This window comes from Brachyhypopomus gauderio, chromosome 6 (assembly GCF_052324685.1).
Source record: "Brachyhypopomus gauderio isolate BG-103 chromosome 6, BGAUD_0.2, whole genome shotgun sequence".
In the NCBI taxonomy this organism is placed as follows: domain Eukaryota; kingdom Metazoa; phylum Chordata; class Actinopteri; order Gymnotiformes; family Hypopomidae; genus Brachyhypopomus; species Brachyhypopomus gauderio.
The window spans coordinates 22,043,005-22,063,902 of NC_135216.1; the positions used below are offsets into that span (position 1 = coordinate 22,043,005).

Here is a 20,898-nt window from a genome sequence, read left to right on the forward strand (position 1 = left end):
TGCTGCTCATTAATGTGCTAGCAGCTTGGCCAGAGCGTTTTAATATTGCATAAAGATCTCTCCCAGCAGAGATCATTATAGTGACAACTACAACAGTAACAAAAATAATTAATAACACTCGATGAACAATATTTTGCATGATATATTTATTAAAGATAGTTTCATCTCCTTATGTTAAACAGCTGTAACTGCCTTACTGCAAGCAACCTAAAACTTTGCGCATGTTATTATTGCATTGTCGCAACTTGTTATACATGGGAGAAAAAAAATCGTGTGTACTTTTAATTATACTCAAGACATTTGAGTTGTCCCTTTTTTTATCTTACCTGCAACTACATCTGCAAGACTCGAGCAGCGCGCGCGCTTCAATAGCGTCGCGCGGACCCGGAAGCGAGGCGGCTCTCCACCGCTCGCGCGGCCGCCAGGAAGCGGAACGAATGAAGTTCATTTTTCATAAGACGGTGATGGCGGATGTTGTCGAGATAGACAACATGAAGAATTATCACATAGCGTTCGGGAGGATAGACCCACACACCAGTCGATATCCCTACTGCATTGTGTGGACGCCCATCCCCGTGTTGTCGTGAGTGGCTCCAGCACACAGTGTTGGTTTATCTTCGTGTTTCAGACGAGAAGAGTCTCTTTATGCACATGTACACTTATTTTATGATCATTTTCAGCTCTAGTTCTCTGTTAACTCGTCTGTAGTCCCTCATGCTACTATAGTGAGAAGTTGAACGCCGTAAATTAGAGCTGCAACCAAAACATGCTAAGTTACCTTTTCAGCCACAGGACAACACGACAAACACCGGCGTCTTGGTGGCGGAATAAGCAGCTAGCGTGTTGGCTAACACAAAGCGCTCCAGTGTTTTACGTTGAAGCCACATTTACAGTCCCAGTCGTGTTTCTGATCATCTAGATGGTCTTTATTCGCGTTATAGCCCGAGGTGTTGGGAAACTACTAGCCTCGTTTGTGTTTACGGACAATTAGCAGGTTGTATATGCAGTGTTGGCGTTATTGTGTCAGCTGGTTGTTATTGGGTTTGACGTTAGCAGCGGTAAACTAACTTAAACACATTTCATGTGTTTTTTCCAGCCCTGAACACGCATCGTTAACACGAGCAAAGTCCTTATTATGAATTATTGATGCATGTTTGTCTGGCTGAGAGATTGGCAGTTTAAGGTCCCCAACCTTGGCAGATATCCACCTTAAATATTAAGATAAAAATGAAATTTACTTATAATGAAGATCCTTATCATACCAATGTACTGTTTCAATCTCAAACAAGGAAGAAATCACAGGAATTCTTCCTGCGGTTGCTTTCTATTAATACCATACTGCTCCCTTATGTAGGTCAGCAGTGCTGTCCTGCAAACCCTAATATGTAGATTAATATGTACGGGGCAGTATCTAGGATGCCTGCTCTGGGTCTGCCCCACCTCATCTTAAAATCGGGGGGGGGGGAGCTTCAGCTGAACAATGTTATTTAGGGCATCCACAGAACAGTAGCAGTAGTGTCTAACAGATTTAGATTAAGTCTGTGGTTAGACAGTATCTTAATATACCCTTGACCACTGGAAATTGTTGTTTTCCTGGTTCAGCTTCTAAAATGCACAATAATTTATATAAATCGGCAGGAAAACTGGAAGCTTGCCAGTTTTATGATATTGCAAACCGCATGGTCTTGAATTGAGCGTCTTCAAAATGACATTAATTATGAACAAATTATGAGCTTGCACAACTTGTAAGAGATTGCATTTTGTTGGTAGTGTTCCCTTCAAATTTCCCCTCTTGGGAAATAACAATGGCTGATATAATTAAATAGTTATTATAATATTATTTCTTGCAGCTATTAAGATGTTAATGCCTACAACAAGCTGAAGACAAAGCTTCATCAACAACAACAACAACAAAAACTAACGGTTCTTTCAGTCTAAAACAGTTTTTGAAACTGGTGGATGTTTCAGATGGCTGTTTCCATTCATTGGACATATGGGCATCTGCACCTCTACTGGTGTGATCCGAGACTTCGCTGGGCCATACTTTGTTTCGGTAAGTTACTCAAACAAATGTAATATTGAATTACTGAGGATGGGTGAGCAGTGATGAATACAGTACAAATCATTTGTACAATACAGGTCAACAAGCTCCTTCAAAATAATTAACACACTTGGTAAGATTGTCTTGTATTGAAAATATGGGATGACCATTGAAAAATATTTGATCAGTGAATCATTTTTGTATGGATTTAGAGGTATTTATATAAGGATAATCCATCCACACCCTGCCATAGCCTAGGGCCAGAAGCAGAAATATTTTGGTAGTCCATTGACCATTATTCCATGTATCCTTGGAAGATTGCCAGATCCTTTGGAATAAACGTAGCATCAGTGCCGCATCATCGCAGATTTAACCGCATTTTTGGTGGGCCTCAGCAGGTGCCTTCTTCTGGCAAGCTTTCTATATAAATTTATTGGCATGAATGTGACTAATTGTTGATGTGGAGACATTTATGTGATGTTCCTCTTGCTGTTGGAAGGCTTTAAAGTGTTTGGCCTTTGAATTTATAGCCCAGGGAACAGGAAGTCACAGATGACCAGTTACATGTTCTGACGGGTGTGCTGAAAATCAGTACATTTGGTTCATAAGACCTTCTGTCAGTGCCACTAATTGTGATATATGATTTTACAAACTTTTTTATTGACCTCATTGAAAGAATATGGTAAAAAGCTGATAAACCATTGCTCATCTTTTACAGACTGTGACAGAAAGGCACTCTCAGTTGCACAACCACCACAGATTATTAAGCAGCCTAAATGTTTCTCTGCGTGCTTTATTGTAGTACTCCAACACATGCTATACCTTCTTTGGAAGGACATGTTCACATTGCCTCCCTCTGGAATCACTTTAAAGTTCAACACTTCCTTTCCGAACTCTTTATGCTGTTCGACAAGAAGCACACTCTATCGGATCAATACAGAAAATCTATTCCAATGTACAGAGGTGCTGTGCGGGTTGCAGTCTAATCTTCAATAAGATTGGTTTAAGGCTGCACTGGTTAGTGCTTCCTCTCTCTTGCCTGATATTTGATATGTTCTTGAGGTGATTGCAGGCATCTGCCGTTGGATATCCCTTGCAAGTTATATAACTGAGCAGGAGGCATGAGAATTAGGGCATATGTGTCTTCATGAGATTAAATTTTATCAATAGTATGCAGATGCAGTGATTTATAACATAGGTCTAAACAATCATTCAGAAGATACTCATCATCATTTCTAGTGGGAAATTGCTCTGTGCTGTTTTACACCAAAAGATGCTGGCTCACAACCTAGGGTGACTCTGCAGCCAAGCAAAGTCTTGTCTTTTTAATGACTTCACTGTCTCCAGTATAATGATGACAATAACAAAAGTAACACACAGGCTGTTTTTTAATGCTGCTGTATTATTTTTTTGTTTTGTTGCAGGAAGACAATATGGCATTTGGAAGGCCAACAAAGTAAGTTATTCAGTTCTTGAGCACATCATTTCAGAGTCATTGCTGAAAATCCTTCAAGGGCAGAAAGTACTTGAACATATTCTATAATATAATTGAATGGTTATTCATCAAAATTATAATTCAAGTTTTCTATTCAGTCACTCAACATAAAAAGGCGAATTGGATCTTTTCAACTGTCAGTTCCAGAATATGCAGTCATAGCATTTTAGATGTGTAGTTTTAAAATACCCAAAACACAGTCCTGTCGTGATTGAAGGGCGTGCTTGCGGTGAGATGTAATGTTGGCTTGAACTTTAATTCACGCAGGTACTGGATGCTGGATGTCAGTAAAGTATATGCGAGTGGTTCCAATGCCTGGGACACCGCAGTTCATGATGCTTCAGAAGAGTATAAACACAGAATGGTAAAGTGCACCTGTTCTGTGTGTGCGCACATGTTTGTATGTCTTTGTGTGTATTTTCTGTAAATTGTGTGGTGTTGAGACTGTGAAAGCTAATTGATCTACATGCTCCTCAGCTTACAGTTAACTTCATTCTTTCTTCAGCACAACCTTTGTTGTGACAACTGTCACTCTCATGTCGCTATGGCATTGAATCTGATGCACTATGACAACAGCACCTCGTGGAACATGGTGAGCCTCTGCCTGCTGGCTCTTATCCATGGCAAGCATGTCAGGTGAGTGTCATGAAGAAGCTTAGAGAACGCTGAAGACCTGTAGATTTGAATGTTCTTTTTTCTAGGTCTGTGTACTGGTAGTGTAGGTCTTCCTGGAGCCATGTTGGAGCCAGATTCAACTTAAGATGGAATAATTAACTTTGATGCAAGTTTAAATGTATACGAACAGATACAGACAGATGTACAAACCTATTAAGGATTCCACTTATGGGTGATGTATGGGGTAGGTGGGTGTGCACCCGACAGAATAATCAGTGTAAATATAAAATTGTACTCCGTTGTTGACTGGAGGAGGCAGGTGTTTACTGCGCATATTTTATTGTATTATCGGTATTAAACGGTCATAAATCGTTTCTCCATGGAGGCAGATCCCACACTGGTGAATAATACTGATGCTTAATAAAACCCAGTGAAATTTACATCCTCCATTGCACAGTCAGTTGATTGTATGCAGCATTGATCATTAAGGGCTCATGTGTAAACAGTCAGTTGATTGTATGCAGCATTGATCATTAAGGGCTCATGTGTAAACAGTCAGTTCTTGTTGGCAGCATGTGAAACCACATCAGACAACATGTGGGCCAAAAATTGAAATGAGAGTTCAGCGAACAACCTACAGCATTCGCATCTAACAGTAGAAGCCCTTACTGCTAGCGCTTAGTTTGTCAGACCATCTGTCTACCTTATTAGCACATTGTTTCCTGGATTTATATGTACAAATCAAACGTGACATAAATTTTCTGTTTGTAAGGATGATGTTCCTGGCAGAAACATACTGTAGCTTCAATATGTACGGGTATGCTTGTTCCGCTATTTTCCACTCATTCCTCGTCTACTAGTGCACTGATGAAGTTAAGTCAGTTTGTATTGCAGTTTGAGTGCTGGTGGAAGGATCTTTATCACTTGTAGGAGCCATTAGGATTGTTTATGTCTAGACTGTATTACATTATCGCAACACAATATTCTCACTGAAGAAGACTCCAGAAAACGGGCAAGCAAGATTCCTTGTCTTGAAGCTGCATCGTAAATACTGGTGTCTACGGCAATGGCAATAAATTCTCAGTTATAGGCAGATGAGGCAGTAAATCGCAGATGAGGCAATAAATTCTTTATGAGCACCCAGTTCTGGTAGGTCATGTGTGGTCTTTTAAAAGAAGGCAAACGTGCCTGCCCCAGTAAAAGCAGTGGTTTCGAGGAAGTTGAATGAGCTCTCGAGGAAGTTGAATGACTTGGTTAGCAGGTATCTTGAATGTGAAGCGTGAGTGCACCCTGAAGTCCATTTATGGTCAACATTTAATGGCACAGAATATTTCACGACACCATGAATTATATGGAAAAAGTGAACCCTGATTAGCATTATAAAAGCTATGTAGCGACAGTTTGATTAAATGTGACTCGGTTCAGAGAAAATGCAAAGGTGGCGTAGCATCGTATCGTCTAAATGTTTATATCTTGAGCATTCCGTTTCTTCTGCGTTGTTTCTAGTCTTGCTCTACAGATCTCACTGTTTTATACATGGTTGATCTGCAAGAACAGGATTCATAGGGATTCATTAGTCCCCAGTACCTGGAATTTAGATGCAGTGTCGACAGGCTCACAGCAGGTGTGCAAGCCACACCAGTCCAGCTGGTGAACAGATAAAGGGGCTGATAGAATATGAGGTGTTAATTTTATGACAGAGATGCAAGGGAAATTAAGATTGTCCTGACCAGTATTGTGACTGAAATTGTTTATGTGCCATAAGTTAAGCTTCACGTGTGCAACCCTGGTTAGTATTTAGTTCAGCCTGTGCATGAAGGTACATTGGACAGCAAGTAGCTGCTACCGTATTCTATTGTATACTTCTTACACATTGTCTCAGTTGAGCAATTGAATGTCATCCAGGAATGCTCTGAAGCAAAAAAAATGTTAAATACTTGTCTTCCTTCTAGATGAAAACTTACTACTGCTTATTTTAAAAGTACTTTTATAGAACTATTACGACAATAAGAAATGTGAGCAATAAAAAAAACCCATTCATCCGCTTATCTGGGTCCAGGTTGCAGGGGCGGTAGCCTAAGCAAAAAAAATCTTCCTGTGTGCGTGCGTATGCCATGCTGATACTTCAGTTAAGCATTAAAGTGCAATTTGTTTTTCCTGAATTTTACATTGATACTTTAAAACCACATTTTTCATGCATTATTAATTTTTTTACAGAATTATTTTGAGTCAAAGTTGAATGTATTTATATAGCACTTTTTACAACACATGTCACAAAGCAGGTTTACAAATAAATGGGTCCAAATCCCTAGTGAGCAAGCCAGGGGCAACAGTGGCAAGGAAGAACTCCCTTAGTTGGGATTAGGAAGAAATCTTGGGAGGCCCAAGACACAAAAGTGAATCCATCGTCCATTGGGCGGTCAGCCAGGAGCAGTCCATTTTTAGAGTTCTATTTCCAGACCAAGCAATCCCTCTGATGTGATTGTGTACCATCATTATCCAACTGCAATATCATAACGTGTCGAGATGTATCAAATTGTGTATCATCATGAGTATTTCACTGTGCATTGTATCATTAGCTAGTCTGCAATACCGAGCCAAAGAGATGCATGCACGTGTGTATTAGGGGGTTTTGTGCTTGAAAGAGCATAGGGTGAATACCATCAATTATGTTAAAATCACTTAGCGCTGTATAAAATAAGTGCAATAATACATCTGCGTTTGCCGTTTACCACTTTGGCAGACTCTAGTCTTATCTTCTGCCTCTCTTCTCCTCTTCATCTTTGTCTTTCTCTACAGTTGCACTGCCTTCCTGAAGACCTGGCTGCCGTTCCTGATACTAAGCTGTGTGGTCGTGTCCTTGACTCTCTACGTGAACCTGCGGTGACCAACGGGGAGTAATGCACAAAGGGGGGGAGGTGGCGAGGGCCTGCAGAGCCCTGTGTCCTGATGAAGACCCAGGTCTCCACCATAAAGGGGGACTCCGCACGACGGGGTAAAGTCAACCCTGACCAGACTCTTCAAACGTAGAGGAGCCCAGTACACGAACCCTAACACTAAGCCTTTTTGTCGTATGGTAGAGAGAGTAAACCTACAATAGGTTTCATGTCACATGCTGATGTAAGAAATCCTACACTCAAGAGCTTGTCTTCCAAGGTACAGTTTGGTGTTGCATTTAAAATCAGTGATGCTGCACTTTAGCAAATTTGATTATTCTGTCCTACAGGTATTACTGTAGGGAATTTAATGCCGCTCATTTGATCAGTGTGCTGTCTCTTCAACGCACATCCTCTTAAAGAAGAGACTGACATATAATATGATTTTGGTGATGAAATATGATAGCTTGATAAAGTCAGTTTGTTTCTTTTTTTACCTTCTTTAAGTGTTTCTTCTCTGAAGACAAAGCTGGGATCTCTACCTACTTTCCTCTTTAAATTGGCAACATGAGTGATAAGAGCTTTAGTGTTTAATACGTTGTTTCTTCTTACTGCGCCGCACAACAGCATGCTTTCAAGTGCATTAACACTTGTACATTACTGTAATTGTATGCACTGATTTGCCCTTTTAAGCTGACTATTAATTCAATCCTGTTTTGCATTACATATCTAACATTGCAGCGGCAGCATAAAGTTCCTTGTATATTTTTGGGTAAGGTTTTTTTATAGCCTTTTTTTTCTTTCGTTTATTTTGGTAACTTTTGACTTTCATTTTTTTGATACATGTATTACACGAATTCAAATACAGAACATAGAGATTCTATTTCCATGGTATGAGAGTGGCACCATTCTGTAAGATGTTTCAGGACTGCAGGGCACACCTGCAGGTGGAATGTATGTGGAATGCTGCAACAGGGCGTCTGTTGCTTCAGAGCTGTATCAAAAGACCTGATAAGCTTTTTTAAGTAATTTTGTTGACCAAGAAACAAAAATGGTCTTGAAATGCAATTAATGCTGACAGAAATTTTCTTGACATGCATTAAAGTTAAATTACACCTACACCAGATTTTTTTTCTTTTCTTTCTTCATGCGAACATAATCGCAGATACAGCCACTAGCCCTTCCCTTTACAGGGAGAGTTTCTTCTTATCAAGTACCAGCCAAATCACTTTCCTTGAGCCAACTAAATACAAATGAAATCTCTCAGTACTCTTAGTTTAAAAAATCAGAATGCTTGATTGTATAGCTGTAAGTCTTTTGATACGCAAGATGAAAACGGATTTGAATGATTTGGAGTGGAAATTTGGCTCCATCTCCACATTCTAAGCAGGAAAGTTGTTTCGGGTTTGGTGGTGCCACATTTGCAGTGAAAGCAGGATAAATTGGTTAATGTTAATATGAACAGATTCAGGTGTCAACACTCCTCAATTATGTTTTAATGGCTCTAACTGATAGCTGAAATTTTGCTGTGATTTAACTATAAATTCAGAATTAATTGATTTGATTTCAACTCATTCTTAAGCACCCATGTCTTCAAATCAGTAAGCGTAATAAAATTCAGTTTGTGTCCCACGGATAATTGAAGCACTTCTAAATACATTCACATGGTGTTTGAATTAGACCAAACAAACTATGGTAAAAACTGCCGTGCACTTCATCCTGACTATGATGTCAAGCCTTATTGTTTGCCTTTCCCCACTGTACATATTAACTTTGCATTTAGTTTCAAACACCAGTTGAACCCTGCTGTAATCCTAGACCATGGTCAGGACACCAAATCTGTTACTATGGTTCCTGTGTCTGAATCAAATCCCCCCATTGTTGGGAATCAAACAGAAAAGCCCTGAGCCCCCTTTCCCACTCTCTCCCTCCTTTTTTGCTTTCACTCGTTCTCCCTCTTTCACACTCCCTCACTCTTTGTATGTGTTGCCAGGAACAGCAGGTAGCCATGGGTCCTCGAGGTCTGCAGAGGTTCCTGTTATAGAGCCTGGAATCTGCTTGAGTGTGTGAGGAGAGTGGCCCCTGCTGGTATTGGCCAGAGCTGATCAGATTAGAAACACATTGTGATATGTCATTGACTCGCAGTGAGATTCTCTCTTTTCTCTGGCATCAGCCAGCAGACCTTGGGCACTTTTGTTTGCATTGGTTTTCCCAGTCAGTCCAGTTCAAAGGCTCTTATTTTTTATTTGACAGGCCTGTTTCAAAAAGTTTTATACTTTTTATAAGGAACTCAGCCCCTGGCATAGACGGTGTAATGTTTCAAGAGTGCACATTTAAAATTATTGATTTTAATATGTTAATATTATTGCTGTTGTTCCTTTACAAGTTTATAAGCCTTAGGTTTTTTTTTTTTTATTATTGTTTGGTTTCGCATACTATAATGTCAATGGCATTACGTCAGACTTTATGGCATAATTCATACTCTATATTTCTACTGAGAATTAGATACCTTCATTATATTTAGCTTGTATGATGTGCTCATCAATCATGTGGCTTGTACAGCCTGTGTGATTCGAGTTACTCATGCGGTACGAATGCATGCGCGGATGTGTCTGCCTGCTTGCTAGCATGTTCTCTGTCTACACCTTCACCCATACACCTGTACGTTAGAGGGAATGAGAGATTGGCAGCGTGTATGTCTACATGTAGACATCATTAACTCTGGTACTAGTTTTTTTTTAGATAGTTAACCTACTTTCTGCAGGTTATCACTATTTATATGCATATTTTGATATTAAGATATCTAAAGATTATTTTTAAGGTTGTATTTTACTGATTGAGAAATTAAAGTAGCACTATAAATAATGTGGTTTGCCTGCTTGATATGCATTGTTGACCCAGTTGCCTGTGACAAATGGTTGTGAAGGTTAAATTGATAAATGAGTCCTTATAAAGAGCAGAATGTAGTTTTATGTTCTCTCCTTTGCTTATTTCAGATTTACTCAAGTGGCACAGTGAAGCATTTATTAGAGCCGGTTCAGATTTGAATGGGTCATTTTATAGTCTGTTTTCCCTGACTATAGGATGGATTTGTCATTCTAGCACATGAGGTATGGTGTAGCCCATGGGTGTATGTGTTGGAGTTGGCTCTCTACAGTACCACTACTGAAAATAACCTAAGACCCAATAATGTCTCATTTAAGAGGGATTTGGTTTATATAAGACATTGCCTCAGCAGTGTATCCAGGAAGAAGTTTGTGGAATGTGGATACATGTGGTTTAACCAATTACACTGAATACAAAATGCATTATTCTGTTAAGACCGAATCATGAAGAGGTTAAAAAGCACCATCTGGCACTTTTCCACTCACAAAAGATACTCTTAAATCTCAAATGCTACCTAATTGTCTGGGTTGATTTGCCAATTAAGAAATCTTCCACTAATAGTGTAATTTGTGCATTGTATTTCAGTTAAAATAAAAAAAATATCAATAAAGTATCCGTGCTTTATTTTAATGAACACATTTTTTTTTCTCATATGAGATGTACATGTGCCCATCTTGGTGAATGAAGACTTAATAACTTAAGCCTGTTTACTTTGTAGCATTGAATTTGGGTCATAAATATCCAGATTAAGTTGGTGCATCACCTTGTCTAAGACCTGAATTAAAACCTGTTCAAGAAACCAGCCCAAGATGTACTAGTGTGGTGGATTCTGTTAACGTTGGCCAAACATTAACCCTTGACCACCACTGAATTGGTACTGCTGGTAACAGCATCAAATTCGCAGACGCCTGACAACGTTACGGACATAGATTTCAACAGGCAAGATTTTACAGACCCAAGATGTGACTTTTGGTTGTCAATACACGACTGCGCTAATTTATAAGTCGTTGTAAAATGCCCCCGTCGTGTTGTGAAGGAGAGGCGGGGAGTTCTCAGGCTCTCGGCCGGCCCTGCTCCTAATGCATATAAACCCAGCGACTGCTGCAAGGTTCTCATTATGCAACACTTCTACACTGGCCTTTTACAACACTCTCTACTGTCGGAAACATTAGGGAGGGGTGGACACGACTGGCACTTGAGGGGAAAATGCTGTTTTTAAAGAATTTAGTAATGTTTTAATAGCCTAACTGAAACTGGGCAAATGCTGTTCACCAAAGGTACAGTCAAAGTAATCATACTTTTATAATGTACTCGATACATTTTAGATTCTAGTATCTGGAGAACATGTTTCAGTGCACTCTCATATGACCAAATTATATACGAGGTTACTGAGCTGTTGAATTAGAAACGGCCAAACTGACATAATATGCACGATATGGCATTTCATTGCACTGCGTGTTTCTGTAAAACCTTAAGATAAACGTTTAAGGATTTGCTATAAATAGCCAGGTACAACACACAGAACTCGTCCGAGTGTGTGTGTGTGTGTGTGTGTGTGTGTGTGTGTGTGTGTGTGTGTGTGTGTTGCAGCGGGCTGGAGCGCGAGCGCGGCGCGAGCCCCTCCCTGTCGGTGGAGCAGCGACGCTCCTTTAATTTCATTGTTCACGAATAGCGACGCAGCGGATCAAACGTCCTGCGCTGCGAGCCCACTTTTCTCATGCTAATCAGTGACTACCTCTCACTTACGCGTGGGGTTTAGAGATGCAAAAAAGCAAAGCACACGGAGTGGCCATTCATAAGTTATCCTAAAGAGGACTACGCGAGGTTGATGTTATTTGAAGGAACTTCGCACTACGCTCCTGACGTTTACGGGAGGTCCACACGTATAGATGTGGGCACTTTGAACTAGTTCGATATTACTGATCTGGGGTTTTTAAACTAGGATGCACAGAGCGGAAAACATCGAAGATATCCGCAACGGCTGATATTTCGGAAAGAAACTTGATTGTGAACTCTTAGTCTGCTTGAACTCAGTTGGGGTGAAGCGTGTAACATATCGTTTAAGAATTTAAGCTGCATAACTTAATCTTCAGTCTGGTAGTTTTACAAGATGCCCGACTTGCGGATACTGTTCTTTGCACTGTGTTGTGTTCACCCCACGCGGTCATCGTCGTGTCCTCCTGGCTGCGAATGTTCGGAAGCCGCGCAAACTGTTAAATGTGTTTCTAAGGATCTTCGGGTCGTACCGACCGGCATTCCTGGTTACACGAGGAATTTGTTCATCACGGGTAACCAAATTAGGCGGATTGGTCCACAGTCATTCAAGGGACTTGACAATGTGACAACGTTATCGCTCAGCAACAACAGGTAAAAAGACACTGGCAGTATGCATTTAATGATACATTTTCTTTTATTAATTATTAAAAGTCTGCCTTTTGTTTGTTATTGTGCTTTTATGCATCAGCTAATTATTTTATTGATATTTACTGGTTCAACAGAAAGTCTCAAAGATATATATATTTACATTTTTGCCTGCTTGGTTATGTTGTAGACTGCAAAGTGATAGCATTTGATTCTATTTTCCTGTGATGTAGAATATCTGAGGTGGAGTCACACACCTTCTCCACCCTACGAAGCCTCAGATCGCTGGACCTGAGCAGCAACCAGCTGGCACTGATCCACCCCGAGGCTTTCACGGTGCAGAGCGGCGTGCTGAGAGAGCTGAATCTCAGCAGGGCGCTTTATAACCACTCCTCCATCACCGACCTGGCCACGGCGCTGCGCTGGAGCGCTCTCGAGGGTCTGCTGGGCTTGGACCTGTCCAGCAACAGCCTGGTCTACTTGCCCCCTCGCGTCTTCTCTCACCTGAGCGCCTTGCGTCGTCTTCAGCTGGCCAACAACTCCATCGTGTCGATCCACAACGAGACCTTCTCTGGTCTGGAGTACCTTGAGGAGCTGGACCTCAGTCTTAATTCCCTTAAAACCTTCCAGGAAGAAGGGCTGGCAGAGTTGGAGCACCTGCCCCGGGCAAAGCTCAACCTGGGGCAGAACCCCTACACTTGTAGCTGTGGAATCGAGCCCTTCGCAGCCTGGCTCAACACGTCGCAGGGCAGGGTGGTGGAGGTGGAGCGCCTGGTCTGCGTCTTCCCCGTTGAGCTGCGCAACACGTCTCTGCTGACGGCGGCGGGGCTGGCGCTGGGTTGCCACCGGGGGGGCGAGGGCGACAGCCTGGCCCTGCAGACCTCCTATGTCTTCTTGGGCATAGTGCTGGGCTTCGTGGGCCTCATGTTCCTCTTCGTGCTTTACCTCAATCGCAAAGGCATCAAGAAGCGCATCTATGACCTGCGCGACACCTGCAGGGAGGTGTGGGAGGGATATCACTACCGGTACGAGATCGACTCCGACCCCCGGCTGGCCCAGGTCTCCACCACTGCAGATGTGTGATTTGGACTCTCGCTGTTGTGGCCTAAGCTCTTCCAAGCCAAGCTCCTCATCTGAACTTGTTTTCTAGAACATTTATATTGGGAGGAAATTATGTGTCTTGTAAATACACTGACATGTTGCTATTAAAGTAGTTTTGTTTCCAGTCTATGAAAAGCATGCACTGCCTTTTCAAGTTTTCAGGAACCATTATAATACCCTGTGCACCCAGTTCCTGGCTTATGAATGGCATCCCTCCCTTCAAATTCACTCAAAGCATTGTCAGCCAGACGAGGCCGACCTGCTGGATTACCCCATTAAAAAACAGATGCATTCCCTCTGCTTTCTACTGTCCACCCTATGCAGAATCAGAATACAGCTAAGTGCCTTGGTCAAACATGGGTCTCAGACATCATGGCCACTGACATTCCATCCAGATCCGAGGTACATTGCAGCCTTGATGGGAAGGAACCATCAGCAAGCACATTGATTTTTAAAGCTTTGGGTGCAATCCTACTGCATGCTATTGCTGCATGTTCCTGTGAGGCCTGTTGAGTGGTCGAGCTGCATGGCGATCAGCCTGCAAGGCCTCTCTGTCCACGTGCCCACGGGGAGCCTGCAAAGAATGTGGCGCCCTTTCTCCCCGGAGCATTCCAGCATGAGCATAACCTCTTCTAAGCTCTCTGCGGAGCTGAGGAGAAACACGCTTCCTTTGTGCAGGATAAACCAAGGGAGGGAAAGAAATGAAAAGGAGGATCTTTCGTGAAAGGGAACCAGCTGTGGAAGTCTCTGGTCCTCTCTCTCTCTCTCTCTCTCTCTCTCTCTCTCTCTCTCGCTTTTTTTCGGAAGAAACTTTTGCTTTGTTTTTATTCCTCTCATTTTTATTGTCAGGATGATGAGAACCAGCCCAGGATGAAGGCTGCTGAAGACAGCAGTGGGCCTGCTGGCCCTTTGAAGCCACGGCCTGGCTCAACTCCTAGTACGCTCAGCAGCTTTTTCTGTTTAAGGGGACTTTGTGGTGATAAGATACAGATGAAACTGGGACGGCCATGCTTAAGGGTCCACTTTCTTTTTCTAAGTACAGACATGTTCCTGATGTGATAGAGATCAATAACAGAGACTTGGGCATTATGGTTTTGGACATGTTTTTCTTCTCAAAACATTGCCAATGAGTGTGGCATTGTGTGGCATTTTGAAATGAATGACTTGGTCCAAGCGCTACTCACACACGTAGAAAGGGTTTCACTGAGAAGACTGGCCCACCCTTGAATTAAATCAGAATGTTAAGGATATTCCCTTAAATCTGGTTTCCTAAAAGTGTCATAGTACAAAAGTTATTGTAAGATGTTTAGAGTATCATTTGTTATGAAACTTTGAAGCCAGACTAGATTATTTTACCACAAAATGTTAATTCGTGCCTATAAAAGACAGTAAGAGAGTCTCTGCAGAAACCTGGTCTTCCAAAGTGGTTTATTGAAGCTCTTTCACTTTCATTAATAGTACAAAGCCATCAATGTGCAATTAACTAGCTATAACTGAATATTTCAGTAAAGAGAAAGTAATGATGCTTGCAATTTGTCAAATGCAAAAACTCTTTACTGAATTATTTCACATTTATGAGGTGTCCATGTATATCATGAATCAAATAGACAAACTCAGTGGGCAGAGTTTCTTCTGCATGCTTAATAAAATTTAGAAATTTAAATTTCTGCCTGTGTCCCTTTTCTTTGATAATCACAAGAGATAATTTTTCTTTAATCCATTCATTATTCAGAACTTTTTAATCCGTTCCATATTTATAGACAGGCTCTGTAAAAATTCAGCTTTTTCTAAAATCTGAAGCAATTGCACCACAAGAGTCCCTTGGAAAGGCCCTGAGATATACCCGATACTTCACAAAAATATTATTACTTCATTTATACAATATGCCTGTTGTGTTTCTGTTTCATTTTGACTGTTCAGTTTTCAAAGTAAATGAATGGATGAAATGGGATATTTACATGGTGATAAGAAAACAAGTAAGCCGACTGCAGTCATACAAAGGACTGCTCAACTAGCTCATAGTAAATGTGCTGAAGTGGGCTTTGTCTTCTTGGTGCTACGATGCCTTGTGATAGTAGCTCACCACATGCTCATCCACAAAGGACTCATTATATGACCTTACACATACAGTCTGTGCTCTGCCAGTGGTCAGTGGTGTGGCGAAAGCGCTCTGAGAGAACTGCTGTCATTCTCAAAATGGCAGCTTAAATAAAATCAGTTTGTAGGTTCCTTTTGCCTGTTTTAAGCCATGAGTAATATCTAGCATGTGAACTCCAGAGACAGGAATGTTTTCGACACCTCAAATGGTGAGGTGCTGTCAGGAGCATTAGAGGTCAAACCAAACAGTAGGCTCCAGAGAGGTTACTGGAGGTGTTCTGTATCAGAGTCTGTATGTGGCAGAGGTGTTCTGGACACACACTGAGCTTTGACTTTGAGTAACAGGACGTTTTTCAGTACAGGCAAATCAAGTTTCATTGCACGTTACAACAATTTGTCTGAAGTGATGAACAAAAGTTCAAATCAAAATGAGCAGATAAAATAGATCCAAGTGATAGAACTGTATTAGCAAAAAAAATCAACAAGAGAATAATAAATAAAAGTAACAAAGTATTAAAGTATGAGTATTAAAATTACTCATAAAAATAATGTTTTCAAATTAAACAAGGAGACACAGCAGACCTTGCATAAGGAGACAGACCAAAGAGAAAAGATAGGTCTTAATGCAGGATATGAAAGGGCCAAGTGAAGGAGAAAACCTGGCAGAAAGTGATAGACTGTTCCATACAAATCCCAGAAAAAACACAGTCTCTTTTCAACTGCAACCAAGGAATATTCAAAACCAGTTTGTTTGAAGACCTAAGAGGTCTAGAGGCAGAATGGGAAATATTTAGCATTTAAAATAATAAATAACACATTCATTTTTAAATGTAACTAGCAGACAATGAAGATCTCCAGTGCATGAGATATATTGTCTCTTTTCCTGGTACCACTTAGGAAACATGCTGCTTTTTGGAGCAGCAGGAGGCATGAGAGAAAAGTCCCAGAAAATTCCATTAGTCAAGATGAGATTAAATAAAGGCATACGACCACAATCTTCAAGTTAACCCAATGGAAAGGCTTTTATTTGCAGATGGTTCCAATCCAGGACAAAAATGCTCCTACTACAGAGTTAATTTGTTTGTCAAATTTTAAGTCCAAAAATAACACCAAGAGATTTTACATAGGTGTGTAGATTCCAGAACGAAAGGCCTAAGGTTCTTACTTATGTCTTTGAGGGTCCGGAGGAATCAAACACAGTGATGTCTGTATTGTTCTCAGAAGAATCATGCAATAAATAGCATTTAGCAACAGTAGGGTTATTTGTGTCCAGACACCCCTACATGGAAAATAAAGCCTATGGCTATAAATGAACTCCTGTTAAAGGTTATGGAAGACAGAGGGGTATGTAGTAAATCCGGTTAGTGCTTTAAAGAATACAGCATCCAATCTTAAATGCACTGGCTTGCATGGGTTCTGACATTGTAAGTCATACTGTAATCTATTGTGCACTAAAATATATAAAAACAACAGTAGCAGCAGTCTTGATGTCTGGAGGTTTTTGCTGTCTATTTTTATATATTGTACTGTGTCATGCAGGGTTAGAAAGCAGATCTCAATGTTCTTTTGAGATTTCTTAACAAATTGAAGAGGTGTTTCTGGCATATAGTTCACACAGCGGTACATGGTGGACAAAAGGCTTCCTTATTTATTAGCTATGCTAACCTGGACCATGAATGTAACAGTAACAGAACAAGACTTGGACACAACACACATCATGGTTGATCAAGTGCATTTCAGGTCAAAGTTGATGTAATAAAAGTCAATGCTATTCAGTGTTAGACTCAAAGTATTTTTAATATACTGTTTAATATGTGGTTTAATGAAACTTGGTTTTGACTAGCTGCTAGTAGCTGATGCCTTTTGAATTTACGGGGGATCTAGAGTCCTTACAAACTACTGCTGTCCTTAAAAACAGCTGAATAGTGCTGTGTGCACAATATTATGGCAGCCATGTTGGAATGTAAGAATAAACTCACCCAATTAGTCATGAACCCGTGATTATCCAGGGAGCTAAAAATGGTGTTTTGTTGCATTGTCTGCCTGGATGCCCTTACACTGAAGATTAATGTATTCTTTTCTCTCGCTAACAGGAAAGTCTGCTGAACAGACAACATTTTGTACAGCTTCTAATTTCTTTTGTTGTTTTGACATTCCGGCGAGGTGACTATTTAACGAGCTCAAAGCCATTTCAGTTGGCAAGACTGCTGTGCTGCTTCTGGGGCCTGCTCTGTTTTCCATGAAAGTGCTCTTTCATGAAGGCCCTTGAGCAGCTTCACCGTTAAATAATAATAAAAAACACTCTGGGGATGTTTCTGCTTTGCTTTTCTTTTTTTGATTTTCATATGTTGCAATTAGTCATTTATTTGTAGTTCTGTTGGGGTGACTTTTTTTGTGCAGAAACATCTTGGCACCATTAAGTACGTTTAATGGCCATGACAGAGAATATGACTTCAGAAGTGAATCCCACATCTGCGAAGAATTGAACATGTTAAAGGGAAACCCACAACAGTCATCGGCATGACGACAGCGACTAAGTGGCATCTGGCTTACTGTAGGGTTTGCATGGGAGGAAGAGCTGGGAGGGACAGACAGCTGTAAGCCTTTTCTGTCTCTTTGATCCTCTTTTTAAAACATTTCTGTGTTCGTTTCAGTCACATATTTCTATGCTACATATATATTTACAGCATTTGACAGTTGTTTTTCTCCCCATACGGTTCCCTTCGTGCCTGTTACTCTGTCTAGGGTCATATTACTATAGGATCTTTGCCTTATGCATAAGTACCTGGGCAGTTTTGAAACCTTTACAGGCGATAGGCAACAGTCACAGCAGTCTAGTGTAGCAGCTCTGTGAGGACAGACACTGGTATTGCTCAAGCACCATTTCTCCCTAAGGAACCAGTCTGCAGCTCTCGGCAGTAATGAATTACAGGGAGCTATGGATCGCATAGTGTAGTTTCAAACATGGTGCTTACAAGCTCCATTTCTATCTACGATCACACCAATTTCATACAAGAAAATAAAATGCTGCATCTAAAGTGACCTAAATTTTGAAGAGCAGTTCCAAACAGCTCCTGTTATTGTGAACGCAGCGCTAATGAATTCGACGTTCACATGCCCTTTGTGTGTCCCCCCCGACCAGTAAGATTATCGTGTTTACTCAGGTTAGTCTCTTCAGCCCTCACCAGGACATTCAACCAGCCCAATGACAAAGGGCAGCTCTAGGCACTCCTGGTTACTAGGGTTGTGTCCCATTGTCTGAGTGCTGGCTTGATCAATGAGCCCTTATTGTATTCTGAGGGTTGTAAAAGGAGGAGAGTTGGTACAGCTGGATAGAGCCATTAATGCCTCTCTGGTCCTATTCATCACTTTCCATATTGACTGTCATACGCGTACTCATGGGGCTACACTGGCATACGCTTAGGATACACACACTCACCCTGGTTGTTTTTACATTAACCTGCACGATAAGTAAATAATCTGCTTACACATATGTGTGTTTACGCGTGCACATGCATATATGCTCAAAGCAAAAACAAAATCCAGCTACGCAATGTAAAATAGCACACTGAGTAAGTCCTTTCCAGTCATATCCGCGTGTGTGAATGCAAGAGAAATGTCATTGCTTCTCCATGTTATGGTGTTATGTGAGACAGTAATTCAACTGTAACAGTACAGAGAGTATACAATATGGAAACAAGCAAACAATTAAAAATTTTGAAGGTATTACTCAAACATCAGCACTCAGTCATTACACAGCCAAAACACTGGGGGTTAGTACTACACAAATCTGCAGCAGAATTGAAGAAAACTATGAATAGAATTCTATAATCATATTCAATGTATTGTATAAATGTATTCAATGTATTGTTTTAATCTAATGCATATAAATATTTAGCAAGACTAACCTACACTTTATAATTATATGCAAATATAATCAATATGCAAATGAACCTTCATGAAAATTGTTAAGTCATGGGAACATAATAAATGTGCTGTTTTGTATAACCGGGAAACACCAGACACGTTGCAGCAAATATATACATACAAGAAACAAGAAAATGTCTTGTTATATCTTTATTCCAACATTTATTTATGCCACATGGCACATTGAAAGACATGCAAGATTTAAGAACTCAGCATAAAGATTATTTGCTTACAGTTAGCATCATCAAAGCATTTCACAGATATCCTTTCTGACACAATGTAAAGTCAAGCAATATAGTCACAAAACCCAGAATTTCCTCCAAGTTTGCACAAATATGAAAAACAGGTTCCAAAACCCAAACAAATGCATATGGAGCTCGAAGAAACCAACCACCACAATACAACCACTCAGTGACATCCTTACAGCCTGACTTCAGCCAAGCTTTTTGATCTGTGAGTGCACTCTAACTGTGCTTTGTTCTTGTAAGATGGCCTCCCCCAAGCCTCCTCAGGCCTCTCCACCCACCCCACCCCCTCTCTGGAGCCTGTGTTGTGGGTGCTGAACCTCCTAACTTCCTACTGGTCTGATGTGTCTGACCAGGATGCTTGTAAGAACATTCGGTTTGCTGCGGTTGCGTGCATGTACATTGCATTTGGTCATTTCGCATCGGTACAGTGTCATTTTTAAGGACATTGATCACATGCTTTTTTTGTACAAGAATGTAAAAAAAATTGCTTAATCTGCTATTTTATGTTTTGGTTTCTTTGGAGTGCATGTTTTTGTTATGTGTGTGGTCATTCAAATGGTTCTGAGAGGAAAGCACACATCATATCATTGACAGACTCAGTTCCACCCTGGACATATTCTTCAATGAGGTGCTCTGGGGGAAGAAATACTGAATGCTGAATTTGTAAAGATAAATCAGTCCAGTGTAACTAATGCACAATCAAGCTATCAATCAATAGGGCTTACCCTTAAGGAGCCTGGAAGATTAATGGGCCTCAGTCCTGCAGTTTGAGCGTTTATGCAGCGGCCCATTGTGCTATTGTTAATTTTATGTCCTGACCTGTTTCCTAACACAAAAAGAACAATGCTAAAATTGTACCCACTTCATGTAATTCATGCATCGATGGCCTTGTATTGAGCTTCAGCACAAGGCAAATAACAAGTCACGTCTCACCCTTAAGCTAAAGAGAGCAGAAAATTTACATTAACAGCTTCCTCTTCCCATACTAGGCAACCATGAGAACTCTCCAGGGCTGATGTGTGACAACACTCGCCTCATTCTTACCCAGCTGTTTCCGCTGTGTTTGGAGAATCACACCATCTAAAGAAAGAAATGTCTGAGGATTTACATTTGAAAAGCAAAAAACTATATTTTTTCTTACAATAAACAACAAATTATGTGTCTCCAATTCATGGTAAAGCAAATAACTAGAATTAACTATCCCTTAGACCATTAAAACCACAACCTCAGAAGCAGTAATATAGAAATGCA

At 40.7% G+C, this 20,898-nt stretch overlaps 2 protein-coding genes and 1 long non-coding RNA gene across 3 annotated transcripts; 2 read left to right on the top strand and 1 right to left on the bottom strand.

Annotated features, from left to right (window-relative positions):
* The first annotated feature begins 366 nt into the window (after window positions 1–366).
* Window positions 367–8,146, top strand: tmem222b (transmembrane protein 222b). The gene is made up of 6 exons (XM_077009690.1): window positions 367–583; window positions 1,969–2,053; window positions 3,466–3,497; window positions 3,804–3,900; window positions 4,042–4,172; window positions 6,951–8,146. The coding sequence occupies exons 1-6, from the start codon at window positions 438–440 to the stop codon at window positions 7,036–7,038; spliced, it is 579 nt and encodes a 192-aa protein (XP_076865805.1). The 5' UTR covers window positions 367–437; the 3' UTR covers window positions 7,039–8,146.
* A 3,393-nt stretch (window positions 8,147–11,539) lies between these two features.
* On the top strand, window positions 11,540–15,038 carry tpbg1b (trophoblast glycoprotein 1b). The gene is made up of 2 exons (XM_077009691.1): window positions 11,540–12,280; window positions 12,508–15,038. Exons 1-2 carry the CDS (start codon window positions 12,024–12,026, stop codon window positions 13,355–13,357), a joined length of 1,107 nt encoding a protein of 368 aa, XP_076865806.1. The 5' UTR covers window positions 11,540–12,023; the 3' UTR covers window positions 13,358–15,038.
* A 4,912-nt stretch (window positions 15,039–19,950) lies between these two features.
* On the bottom strand, window positions 19,951–20,898 carry LOC143516270 (uncharacterized). The gene is made up of 3 exons (XR_013131634.1): window positions 20,692–20,898; window positions 20,373–20,473; window positions 19,951–20,280 (listed from the first exon to the last, which is right to left on the bottom strand). It is a non-coding gene; the product is annotated as an uncharacterized LOC143516270 (long non-coding RNA).

Bases quoted from the DNA above. Each gene is read 5' to 3' on its own strand.
- tmem222b (XM_077009690.1), top strand. From the start codon at position 438: ATGAAGTTCATTTTTCATAAGACGGTGATGGCGGATGTTGTCGAGATA. The intron at 2,054-3,465 runs GTAAGTTACTCA...GTTTTGTTGCAG, and splicing joins CTGGGCCATACTTTGTTTCG to GAAGACAATATGGCATTTGG. The intron at 4,173-6,950 runs GTGAGTGTCATG...CTTTCTCTACAG, and splicing joins ATCCATGGCAAGCATGTCAG to TTGCACTGCCTTCCTGAAGA.
- tpbg1b (XM_077009691.1), top strand. From the start codon at position 12,024: ATGCCCGACTTGCGGATACTGTTCTTTGCACTGTGTTGTGTTCACCCC. The intron at 12,281-12,507 runs GTAAAAAGACAC...CCTGTGATGTAG, and splicing joins TTATCGCTCAGCAACAACAG to AATATCTGAGGTGGAGTCAC.